Source organism: Typopeltis vanoorti, chromosome 2 (assembly GCF_054136105.1).
Source record: "Typopeltis vanoorti isolate ZY-2024b chromosome 2, IOZ_Tvanoo_1.0, whole genome shotgun sequence".
Taxonomy (NCBI): domain Eukaryota; kingdom Metazoa; phylum Arthropoda; class Arachnida; order Uropygi; family Thelyphonidae; genus Typopeltis; species Typopeltis vanoorti.
Genome location: NC_143550.1, coordinates 109,137,228 through 109,150,488, shown reverse-complemented (window position 1 = coordinate 109,150,488; position 13,261 = coordinate 109,137,228). Strand labels below are relative to the sequence as shown.

Genomic DNA, 13,261 nt, shown 5'->3' with positions numbered 1-13,261 from the left:
CTAAACAAATCTAGTGCATGTCTCCAGAATTCTTTAACAATAACGGCTAAAAATTTATCATGAAAATTAGCAATAAAAAGACCAAAACTATGAAAACAGAAGGAAAATTTAAAACTTCAACTGCATAATCAAATGAAGATACCTATAGAACAAATAAAATATTTCAGTTATTTAGGCATAATGTTTAAATATGGAAATTGACAATGGAATAAGCAAAGCTAGTATGGTGGGGAGCCAGGTGAATAAATCTTTTTGCAATAAGAGAGATACAAGACATACTGAAATCAATTTTAACTTGTGGCTCTGAGAACTGGGTAAGAAATAAAACAGCATACCAAAGATTAGAAACCATACTTGGAGTGCTAAGAAAAATTAGAGAAGTGACCAGGTGGCATCTGTAGTAGAATCATATTATAAACATAATCCTATGAACGAGTATTCTCAATATCTCACTTATATTTCCTTCTCACATGGTATCTTTTAATACATGACATACTTGTTTATTATTATTATCAACATTCAGTAGTACTGCACATAATGAAAAGAAATGTGAAACATTGCTATTCTTCTTTCCATCAATTATCCATTTAGACTTGATAAGAACACATACATCTTAAAAAGTTTCACATCTTGCAATTAATTGCATTTAGAATACTTTGCCTTATATTATTTTTTTTTGTAAGAAGAGCTTGAAAAATGTAACATACTTAACATGTCTTAATGTATAACAATAGTGATTACCCAATTTTAATCATACTATAATCAAAATATTTTTTACTTTTATTCAATGAGGATTTTTTTGTAAGATGTACCAAAAAGCACTCGGTTATCATTAGTTTAAAAGAATGGATGATTGATGTTTCTGCTGCTGTGGTGAAAATCATATACTACAGTAATACAACATGCTCATTCATGAGTTTTCACCTTTTGTAGAAGCAAAAACTACATACTGCTAGACTGATTAATTCAGTAGTGAGTGAAGAAGGGAGCCTATTTGGTGTCCAAAATGTCAGTAACTGAAATTTGATGCATCAAGCTCGCAATTTATGGAACCAATGTTAAAATCCAGGCATCTTAACATTGGTTAATTATATAATATACACATTCAAGTGTGTGGGCAGGAATTCTGAGATATAAATAAAGTTTTATACACTATGATTTAGATTTCTGGTATAAGCATACTATTAATTTAGTAATATACTTACTCTGATTGTATTCTTTAGTGTTTCCGCTTCTTGTCGTAGGCTATCTAGTTCATTCATTCTTTACCTTTATTAATAAACTAAACCTATTAAGAAAAGAAGTATCGTTGACGAACATGTGCATATAACGAGTGGATAACACAGTTGTATTATGTATCGAATTAATAATTATAAAAAGAAAGTCAAACATGACCTATTTTTACATGCCCACTATAGATTGAAAAAAACAACAGATAGGTTACTGTGGTCGAGAAGTGCATTAACATTTATTTTAAAGTACTCTATACTCGTACTCTCTATACGAAAGAGAATAAAATGATGTTCTCATTGTACATATGAATCTGTAAACTCGTTTCGTTTGCGTCAGTCAATGTGTAAACGTGACATGAAAGTAACAATCGCGATCTGTAACACAAACATTTAAATTCTATTAGATATATTAATATTACCTATTCATATGTATCCAAGATATTTGGTGAGTAAGATGTACCAAATTGCCAGAAAAACTGGAAAAGGTTACAAAATAGAATCACTATAAATACGGAACTTAATCATAACCCGCCCAGTCACCATGCTATACGAGGAAAACAGAGCAACGTCCTTACCTTTGATTTTGCAGCATTAAATAGATTACGTTATGTTAAATTTTCCTAGAGTATCCGAAACTAATTTAAAGTCACTCAGAAAATATTACTGAACACAAAAATTTATCAAAAGTCCATCATGGTAACCAAGAATTGGTTATGTGGCAACATCCACAGTTAATCCAGCTCACCATACCACACCGGTGTTAATGGGACGACCCAATCAATACGATTCCGACTACCTGGCATGGAAAACCGATCGCTATAGTCAACCCGATGTTCTTTTAACTGAACACCATGAGAGTGCAGAAGGGCCATTCTTAACAACCAAACACGTAGAATTCGCAACCTTTATTCAAGGTTTAACAAAATATAAGGCACACCAATTACATAACCGAAACCTGTTTGCCGTTATTACATATAACAGCAGCAAACATATGTAAAAGCAAACAAAACCCCTCACGATTCCTATCCAAAATTTGGTTAAATAATACGATTCGGCTTCGCTAAATCACGCCTTTTGGGATTTAATTATGGAAAAGCATAACTGTGCTGTATTATATTTAAATCAATCTATCCACAGCGCTGCCAGAGGCTGGATAAAATAATAGCATCATCTTAATAAGAGTAGTGACGCATAGCACTCAAGTTTCCTTATAGAGCAATTCATTTCCGAGATAACACTGGGCTGAAAACTATGTATATTGAAAGATTATACACAGCTGTTATTCCATAACTAATATATCAATCTTATGGTATTGGTGCATGAAGTAAATGAATTTATTTCCTTAATTTCGTAAGTGAAACAATGCAATGCAAACGATCAAATCTAAGAACTGGAATATCAGATAAATCATCTGTGCTCTTCCAACATCCTTGATCTTTTCTTAACCAGTTCTTCCAAATGTAATACATCTGGAAGGGCTGGCTAAGAAAAGTTCTTTCAGTGATAATTCATCTTGTACAAGTTTCCACTTCCACAGAATATCCTTCACTCAGCCATTCTTATCCTCATGTCCTTTGGTGCTACAACAATACAAAGTGTAATGACTTCCATGTCTTCTAATCTTCATTTACTGGTCAGACTACTGTTTCAACTTCTCTGATCTTAACACTTGCAGCAAGAGAATTACAGAAATTATTCTCATTAGCATGAAGCCTTTCATTCCCTACTCCATTCAAAATTCCCATTCTTATCCATGTGGTACTTGAACAACAGATGTGCAAAACCATTATCATGATTATTATTACTGAGGTATCTCCACGGAGTCCAAAGACTCATCACAGTAGACATTCACACAATACCTATCATATATTCACTGTCAGAGCACTCACAACCACCTCTGAAAAAAATTCCATTCATTCACCCGCTCTCGAAGCAAAAAATCGAGTCCACACACACCCTTACTAACTACACCTTCCAGGGGTTATTCCAGAGAACAACTTCCTTGTTCTCTCCCAATTCGTGATGTATTAAAATGCGAAGTAAGAAGAGAACAAGGGATCATCCCTGGAAGTTGTCTATCATATCCACCTCTTCTGCCTGTCAACTAGACACTGCAATTCCCACATTTTCAATCTATTCAAAGGGAGCATTCCAAAGACCTGTCACCAGCTTGGCCACTCATCTCTGAATCCTCTCCACCACATCCTGATCCTCAAGAAACTCAGATGACAAAATCTGTGCACAGCTGCCAAGATGCAACCAAGTCATAGCCTTATAAAGAGGGATAATAACCTCTCTTTACTTGTCATGTGTTCTTCAACATCCATTTAAATTCTATATGTAATCCTCTGAGCTATTTTGTTAACTTTTGCAATATGCCTTGTGAAGTTCAACTCCTCCTCCACCAAATCCCTAACCCATCAATTTCCTGTGATCCAATACCATCAATATAATAAAGTATACAACCTTTTTATCCTATTTTGCAATATTAAATTCACAACCATTGTCCTTTCTCCACACTGCTATTTTATGTGGGTCGTTCAATAAGTAATAAGAATAATTTTACTGTGGCGAAACCACTCATCACAATATTAATTTCTGTGGAATAAAGAAATGTTGCTGTATGTATTAACAAAAGAGGTTGATAGATGGCGTATACAGGCTGATGTGCCAGAGTGTCACGTGACTAAACGCAAGTGCTGATCGGCGCGCCTACGAGGTGCGACCAGTCTTCGAAATGGAAGCGTACTTGGAACAGCGTTATGCGATTAAATTTTGTGTGCATTTGCAAAATTCCGCAACGGACACTTTTAACATGATACGTGAAGCTTTCCACGATGAAGCAATGTCGAGGGCAAGTGTTTTTCGCTGGCATAAAACTTTTAAGGAAGGAAGGCAAAATGTAGAAGATCTTGAACATGAGGGAAGACTTTCAACGTCCATCACAGAGACAATGATCAACACAGCAGCGATTATCATGAAGCACGTCAAAAGGAAGCTTCCACTGCTGAAGAATGGCTTCTTATTGCACCACGATAATGCAAGGCCACATATTGCTGGTTGTGTAGTGGACGTTTTGCAGAAGAACAACACAGATATCCTACCACACCCTCCATACAGTCCTGATCTCGCACCGTACGATTTCTGGCTGTTTCCTCACCTCAAGAAACCACTAAGAGGCCGCCATTTCGAAAGCAACAAAGCATGTGTAAAAGCTGCAGAGGCGGTTTTGAAAGAACTCTCAAAAAACGGACTCTCACATGTGTTTAAGAAGTGGACGCAACGTTGGGACAAATGCATCGCGTCTCACAGTAGTTACTTTGAAAAAGACCATGTAAATGATGATGATTAAAGGTAATCTGTTTTATGTAGTAAGCAACAAAGCATGTGTAAAAGCTGCAGAGGCGGTTTTGAAAGAACTCTCAAAAAACGGACTCTCACATGTGTTTAAGAAGTGGACGCAACGTTGGGACAAATGCATCGCGTCTCACAGTAGTTACTTTGAAAAAGACCATGTAAATGATGATGATTAAAGGTAATCTGTTTTATGTATAAATATAGTCTTATTACTTATTGAACAGCCTACGTATTTAAATCACAATGTTGATATCCTCATCAGCAAACGACTGAATATTCCTCTTAAATATCATTAATATACAAATTAAAGAGTAGTGATCCCTAATACAGAGCCCTGAGGCACTCCGTTAGTCACTCACATTCACCGTGATTCTGCAGTACCACATACTACTCTCTGGTTTGTCTATCAGCCACCCCATTCATGCCACTAGGTTTCATATTCGTTCTCATTCACTCCAACTTATGTAATAATTTTTCATTCAGCAGTCTGTTAAATGCATTTGCAAAGTCCAACAGTATGATGTAGCCACTTCCTTTATCCAATTCCACTATCACTTTATTATAATGTGAATAGATTACTTAGGCAGGGCCTACCTTTTGCAAATATGTGCTACCAAATTAAAAGCAGCAGCATTAAATGTTTACCTTCAACCCAACTTTTCCAATAATTTAACTACTGCTCTTGAAACACTAATTGGTCTGTAATTTGCTACTTCTGTCTTGGAATCCTTTATGTACCAAAACTATCTTACTCTCTTTCCACTTCCTTGAAACCTTAACAGAGACGTAGCTTAAACAATTCCATCGGAGGCAGTGCCAGTTCTCTTACACATTTTCACAGCACACACACACACAGGCTGACATGCAATCCAGTCCCACTGCTGTATTCACATTGATATTTTTAAATACGCTGAGCACCTCCAATTTGTTTACCCCAATTCTTACACAGTCCCTGTCATATTGTTAATTTAGAAAAATTAAACACGAAAACCAAAACTTATCATTACGTTACACCTCCAGGGAGTCCAAAGACTCGTGGGGGGGGGAGCACCTACTCCTCTACAACTTTGTATCCACCACTCAATCCACAACTGCACTAACGCCATCTACCGCTACTAGTATTTTCACAGACAATCACAAACACCCTTGCCCATGACAGGATATTCCTTATCACCCACAGCCTTATGGCTAGAGAGCAGGTATGCTAACCACTCAGCCAACCAGGCTAGCTACTTATGTGAATAAATTGATTAGATGTAAAATTTTCACCTATGTATTACAGGAATCTTCAGCACATTGAAAATAGAAGACAATATAAAATTACAATTAAAGAATCATTTTCAAAAAAGCACCATTATAGCATTAATATGACAAATGGTCAGTAAAATTCCCAATTAAAAAAAAAAAAAAAATATATATATATATATATATATATGTATATATATACAGGGTGTTCGGGATAAATTTGACATATTTATAATTAATTATATTTTTCCGTAAGTTACATGTATTAACACACACTTCTCTTCATTTAAAAGTTTGGACCTTTCTTCATTCATATACAAGATGTCAGAAAGGATGGATAGCTGGAACCCACCTGAATCATGGAAGAGAATAACTTGTATCATGATGATTCGTGCCCGCCATCAAAATAAGGATATTACGACTGCTACCCAATGCTCCCTGAATACAGTAAAAACAATCAGGCATGAACTAGAGACTTGCAATGGTGACTACGAGGATGTAGCAAGAAGAAAGATCCCTAGCAGACGATCTGATTGCGTTCGTACAGCAGAATTCCTCGCAAATCTGCAGGAACAGGTGTTGAAGAACCCTGGCATTGGAATTCGGGCTTTGTTCGTGGAGTTGCTAACTGTAGTCAAGCCCTGGATAACAAGGGTAGCCAATGGTAGGCCGTATGTATGGCAGCAGGATTCGGCCCCTTGCCACACCTCTGGGAAAAGTCAAAAATGGTTGTCTGAAAATTTCTACGACTTCACCAGTCCAAATGTTTGGCCTCCAAACTCCCCAGACCTTAACCCCATGGATTATTTTGTATGGGGCGCAGTTGAAAAAGACACCAATCGCACTTCCAGTAATACAAAAGCCCAGTTAATGGATAAAATTAAAACAGTTTTTGCGGCCCTTCCCAGGGAGACTGTAGCATCAGCTTGTTCGAGGTTCCGAAGCAGAATTGAAGCTGTGATCGATGCTAATGGTGGTTATTTTGAGTAAATCTTGTTGATAGTATTGTAATTAACTCTGCCTGTAATGTTTTTTTGTCAATTCATTAAATTTAATAGATACAAAGAAGATTTTCTTTTTCCTTACGAAACTGTCAAATTTATCCCGAACACCCTGTATATATATATATATACACACACACACAATACTATATATATATAATCATATAATAATCAGGAATAATTTGTATAAAAATGATGTAATAATATTTCCCATAAAGGGGATAACCGAAGGCATCAGATCTATTTAAGTTTAGGCGGTGTGGAAAAGATTCATAAACTCTCTTTATAAGCGCACTCTTCTTTCTTCCCAAAAAAACCTCTTCCAACTAACTAGACTGTTCCGGTTCATGGCAAAGGATGTAAGATTTATGTTCCTCTTGATGGATAGCTTCAGATCATCCAGACTGTCCAAAGTAAGAACAAACCACAAGAGTATGGGATTGATAGACACTAAAGATCATTTTTAGGTGAAGAAAGGAAGGTAGAAATCTTCTTGATGGGATGAAAAAACACTACAATATTAAGAAGTTTTAGAACTTTATCTCTATGTTCAGAAATTCCTTTAATATAAGTAATATTTTCAGGAGGTCTCAAGACTGGTCGTCTAAAGCTGTTAAAGGCCTTCTTAATAAACGATTCATTAAATCCATTTTTCATAAAAGAAGATTTGTTATAATTCAATCCTTGTTGTAAAAGGTCTTCAAGTGGAACAAATGCTATGAGTACGATGTAACAGGGTTTTAATAGTTCCAATCTTTTCACTAGGATGATGATGAGAATTAGCATGGATATCATGATCATTATGAGTTTCTGTTTTAAAAACAGAAAATTGTAAACTACCATCTGGTTGACGAAGAATTAAAATATATAAAAAGCTAGTCGATTGTTTTTTTCTTCTTCTAAAGTACATTGAATTCTCAGATGAATAATATTTATTTTTGAAATAAATAGTTTTAAATCTGACGAGCCTCTCCATTGCAAATATATCATCTACATATCTGTGCCATACAGTGTTTAGGAGATACATTTTTAAGGAGATGATATTCAAAATTCTCCATGTAATAATTTGCAAGGGTAGCAGAGATAATACTATTCCACTGCTGTTCCTTCAACGTGTTGGTATAATTTATCTTGTACACTGAAATAACTAGAGTGGATTAAAGTCCAACAGTTTGATGATATCAGGAGGAAAATCTTGTTTATGTAAATTAATAGTATCCGCCAAAGGAATGTTTGTAAAAAGAGATACTATATCTCATCTTCCTTATACCCTCTATTACCTTGTGGTGTCGAGGGTCCACTGATCATCAGACCTCACTCCGTTTACAGGATAAAGTGGTCAGCCTTATGCCCCGGTGTATCCTATGGCCTGTAGTGTTGAGTTCTCAAGGCCAGTTTGCCTGCTTTGCGGGATGAAAAACCCCAGAATAAACTGGGGAAAAAACTCTGCTGTCCACGCCCAAGACTGGCTAACTTGGCTATGGCTGAGGAAGATGATCCTTCAGCTCCTCACGTCACTGACGGGAATCGAACCTAGGACACTCCTTTCCCCAGGCATATGGTTGCGAAGCGCATAGCCACTAGGCTAACCGTGCGGACGAGAGAGAGAGAGAGATACTATATCAAGACTAAATAAAATATCTAAAGGATTTAAATGTAGATTACAAACTTTTGTTTTAAAATCTAGCGAGTTCTTGATGTGAAAAGTAGATTTTCAGTAAATGAAGTTAATAAAGTAGATAAGTATTTGGAAACTTTATACATTGGACAGCCAATACAATCTACCACTGATCTCAATAGAACACCTGATTTATGAATCTTGGGAAGGCCATATAATCTAGGTGGATAAGCATGAAAAATTTTTTTCTTGAATTCTTCATCACAACTGGAAATATCAATCAATTTATTAACTTCATTAACTTGGCTAAAAGTTAGTTAGATCAGATGAGAGTGGACAATAAGTAGAAAAGTCACAAAGTATTAAGGAAATCTTTCTAAAATATTTTTTCTTATCTTGTATGACTACTGCTTTGTCCTTGTCTGCATGAGTAATGATAAAACTATTAATTTTTTTTAGAATTAAGTTATTTAGAATTCTGATTCTGGTCAGATTCCAAAAATATAATATAGTCTTACTTTTCTTCAATTCTAATCAAGGCAGAGTACTTGATGGACACCTAGTAAAGAAAGAGGTGGTAATGTATCATTTGTTGATGGTATTGAATTCAATCTACATTCAATTCAGTTTGTAGAGTGAATTTATGATGATTCCTTGTTATTTGTTCCGAGGTCCCAAAGGTAGGGTATTGAAATTCTTTTCACATCGGATCGTAATCTGGTAGAGGGATGATAATTATCAATAATTTTTTGAAAGGTAGTTTGTTGCATCCATTATATATCAGATTGCTTTTAATTTTATTCAGTTCATCTAACAAAAGGGGATCAGAAGAACAGATCGCATGAGCTCTGTGTACAAGACTCTTGATAATACCCATTTTTTGTGATGAATGATGGTGGGAGGATGAGTGAATGTATTTACCAGTAAAGGTTGCTCCAGATAAACTGAAAATTCAACATGACCTGTGGAATTACAGTAGCCAGTTGGTTATTTGGATTCATGTTCAATAATGAACTTGACACAGGAGTACAAGGAATTTATTATCTCTTAATAAGATATTAATTTTACAATTATACTGGGTAGTGTTCATGAAAACAGTGGCATTACCTTTATCAGCCTTTGTGATGACAATATTAGTATTAAGAGATAGATCAACCTACAGTATCATCACATCAGGGAACTAACAAAAAAAGCCCAATCAATAAATAAAATATATTATTAGACAATGTGCTATGTACTGGCCATACCAGTTCTTATATCAAAAACAGCCTTCACTTCAAAGAGAAAATAAAAGATCTGCATTTGTCTAATAACGAGATTATAGTCTTTTGATGTAGTCTCCCTATTCACCAGCATACCATTACAAGACACTCTTCAATTTTTACAATCTGATTTCCCAGAAGATATTGTCAACCTAGTTAAATTTACCATCAATGCTGGCTATTTTACATGGCATAATAAGTTGTTCAAAGAAATACAAGGAACAGCAATGGTCAGCAATCTCACCAGCTGATTATTGTATGAAATATCTAGAAAAAGAAAAAAAAAAGAACTCTTTGACACTATACTCCCTCAGCCTTGTAGTTTTGTTGATATATCTGCAATCTGCTCCCAAACTGAGTTAGGGTTGCTTCAGTTCATAGAGAAACGTTCACTATTGAACGTGAATCCAATAACCAACTTCCCATTTTTGAATACTGTAATAATTCGTAATCCCACAGGTTACGTTAAATTTTCAGCTTACTGTCAACCTTCACTGGCAGATACATTTGGTCATCCTCCTACCATCATTCATCACACAAAAATGGGTATTATCGAGTCTTGTACACAGAGCTCATATGATTTGCACTTCTGATCCTCTTTTGTTAGATGAGCTGAATAAAATTAAAAGCAATCTGATATGTAATGGATACAACAAAACTACCATTCAAAAAATTATTGATAATTATCATCTTTCTACCAACTACAATCTGATGTGAATCAAATTGTAGAATACTCCACCTTAAAGGAACCTTGGAAAAAATAGCACGGATTCTTTGTAAATTCAATCTATATCCTTCAAACCAGCTCAGAAACTGTTTTCCTTCCTACCATCAACAAAGGATACATCACCACTTTTTTCCTTACTGAGTATCTATCAAGTACCCTGCTCATGTCATCTTTCCTCTTTTGGACAGACTGGCCGTTCTGCTTTGATTAGAATTGAAGAACATTAAGACTATATTACATTTGTGGAATCTGACACATCTGGCCTTGCTTCTCGTGCTATTGACACTAGGCACAGAGTTCTTTAGAACCAGACAAAACTTCTTCACTCCAGCGTTCAAATTCAGTCATCTTTTCCTTGAAACATGTGAAACACTAAGAAATCTGCCAAACGTGAACTGACCAGACTGTATGCCAATATCCAAGTTTTGGGAAGTGATCACTATTAACTATTCATATGATTTTTTTAATAATAATTATTATTTTATTTATTTTATTATATTTTTTCTGAATTTATGATACAATTGTTCCTTTGAACTCTAATAGTGTAATATCATATTCAGCAGTGATTGAGACAAAAGCTAATATATGCATGATTTATGACTCATTATTTTGATTCACTTAAGATCATTCAGAAAAGACAAACCATTCATGAAGAGAGAAATGCCAGATGAACAGGCAGGATTTCAAAAAGGCAGAGGAACAAGAGATCAGATCGCCAATGTAAGATGGATAATAGAAAGATCACAGGAATATCAAAAGAAAGTCTACCTTTGTTTCCTTGACTATAGTAAGGCTTTTCACTCTATAGATCATGTGAAACTGTGGAGTATGCTAAGAACAATGGTAGTACCAGAGCATTTCATTATCGTTCTGAGGAATATTTATTATGAACAAGAAACTACTGTCTGAACAGATCTTGGAGAAACTGAATATTTCACAATAGGTAAAGGGGTGCGACAAGGATGTATTTTATCTCCATACCTGTTTAACTTGTACAGCGAATACATTTTAAGAATGGCAGGGCTGGAGGAGTCTTCAGTTGGAATTAAAATTCATGGAAGAAATATTAATAATTTGAGATATGCAGATGATACCATACCACCTTGCTAGCAGAATGCAAAGAAGATTTAGAGGAACTTATTATGAAAGTTAAAGAAGAAAGTGCTAAATATGGCCTTAAACTTAACCTCAAAAAGACAAAAGTTATGGCAACATGTGAATTTAATGATTTTGAAGTAGATGAGGAGAAAATGGAAGTAGTAAATAATTTTGTGCTCCTAGGATCCCAAATTGATAAAGATGGGTAATGTACTGAAGAAGTTAGAAGATTATTACTTGGAAAGAAAGCAATGACAAATTCAAGCAAGATCTTTAAAGATAAGCCTCGCAACAAAAATCAGAATCATGAAAGCAATGGTATTCCCTGTGGTACTGCATAGATGTGAAAGTTGGACCCTGAGAATAAGTGAAAGAAGGAAGATAGATGCATTTGAATTATGGGTTTGGAGATGCTTATTAAGAATAGCATGGACTGCAAAGCAAACCAATAAATCAGTGACAGAATAAAGCCAGATTGCTCCCTCGAGGCTATGATCATCAAGCAAAACTTTCATACTTTGGACATATTATGCGAGCAAATGACAGTCTGGAGAAGATTATGTGAAAGTTGATGGAAGTAGGAGAAGAGGAAGACCAAGAATTAGATGGGTGGATGGAGTTAAAGAAGCAACCGGAATGCACCTGGAAATTCTGAAAGATATGGCCAGAAACAGATCTGAATGGAGAGTGTATGTTCATAGAATCACCAGGAGTCGAAAATGACTCGATGGAACATAACAATTTTGATTCATCATTTACTGGTCTATCTTCCTAATGATGTCCACGTAACTGGATGAAATATATTGGAGTTTTTGAATAAGTTATAATTTTTGTTACGTGTATAAGCTTTGAAATTTACTTTAATACGAGAGGGGTGAAAAGTTCTGATAAACACCTAGAACAAAAATTATTATTATTATTATTAGACACCTCCAAGGATCCAAAGACTCATCGAGGGAGGGCACCTGCTCTGCAACTCTGTCTCCGCCACTCAATCCAGCAACTGACCACAACTACACCAACGCCATCTACCGACATCCACCACCTGACCTCTGGTGTAAACCCTCTGGTTTTACACCAAAGGTCAGGTGGTGGACTTAATATAGTTTATATTAAAGTTTTACTCTAACGTGGTAGTTGTTCCATAATTTTCATAATGTCATAATGCATAAATGAAATTATCTGAATGATCATAATTCTCTCTACAGTTTTGTTGATGATAACATTCCATTTCTTTTACTGCTTACTAGACAAATCTTGCAGCACTCAAAAATCCCAAGATCTTCTACAAGTAGCATGAACAATTTTTAAGTAATAGTTTTAGTCTTGTGCTTTAGAGAAAGAAGAGAATTTGAGGGGGATTTAGTATTTTTCTGTTGTTTTCTTTTTTTTTTTTTGCATGCATGGGACTTTGTACACTGTTTTTTGGGGAATCATAGCCACTGGTTTAAAAACTGTGCCAAAAGTAGATGAGTTCAGTGAGCAGTATCAATGGAACAGACAGTTCTGGCTCTGAGTGAGTGTTTTAGTATACCATACTACTGGGCTAGATGATAGAATAATTGTTTGCGCAAATATCTTCCAGTATGTACAGCTTTCTATAAATAGAAAAAGATAAATGAACCATTCAGAAGAGATGCAACTCGTGTGTCTAGAAAGGGTAGACAGTTCTTTGATTCCTTGTCCATTGGGAAGTGTATTTTAGAATGTTGGTTATTTAA

At 35.4% G+C, this 13,261-nt stretch overlaps 1 protein-coding gene across 5 annotated transcripts in view; it reads right to left on the bottom strand.

Annotated features, from left to right (window-relative positions):
• Positions 1–13,261, bottom strand: part of LOC150109322 (guanine nucleotide-binding protein G(I)/G(S)/G(T) subunit beta-1) — a 248,073-nt gene that overhangs the window by 198,547 nt on the left and 36,265 nt on the right. For 2 of the 5 annotated variants that reach the window (XM_090412529.1, XM_090412501.1), the window contains exon 2: positions 1,206–1,288. In XM_090412529.1, coding sequence (XP_090268655.1) covers positions 1,206–1,262 — 57 coding nt within the window. In that variant the 5' untranslated portion in view covers positions 1,263–1,288. Of the gene's footprint in view, positions 1–1,205; positions 1,289–1,395; positions 1,438–1,651; positions 1,786–1,807; positions 1,997–13,261 lie in introns of those variants that run through there. The other 3 variants (XM_090412506.1, XM_090412514.1, XM_090412522.1) reach the window with 3 other exon arrangements.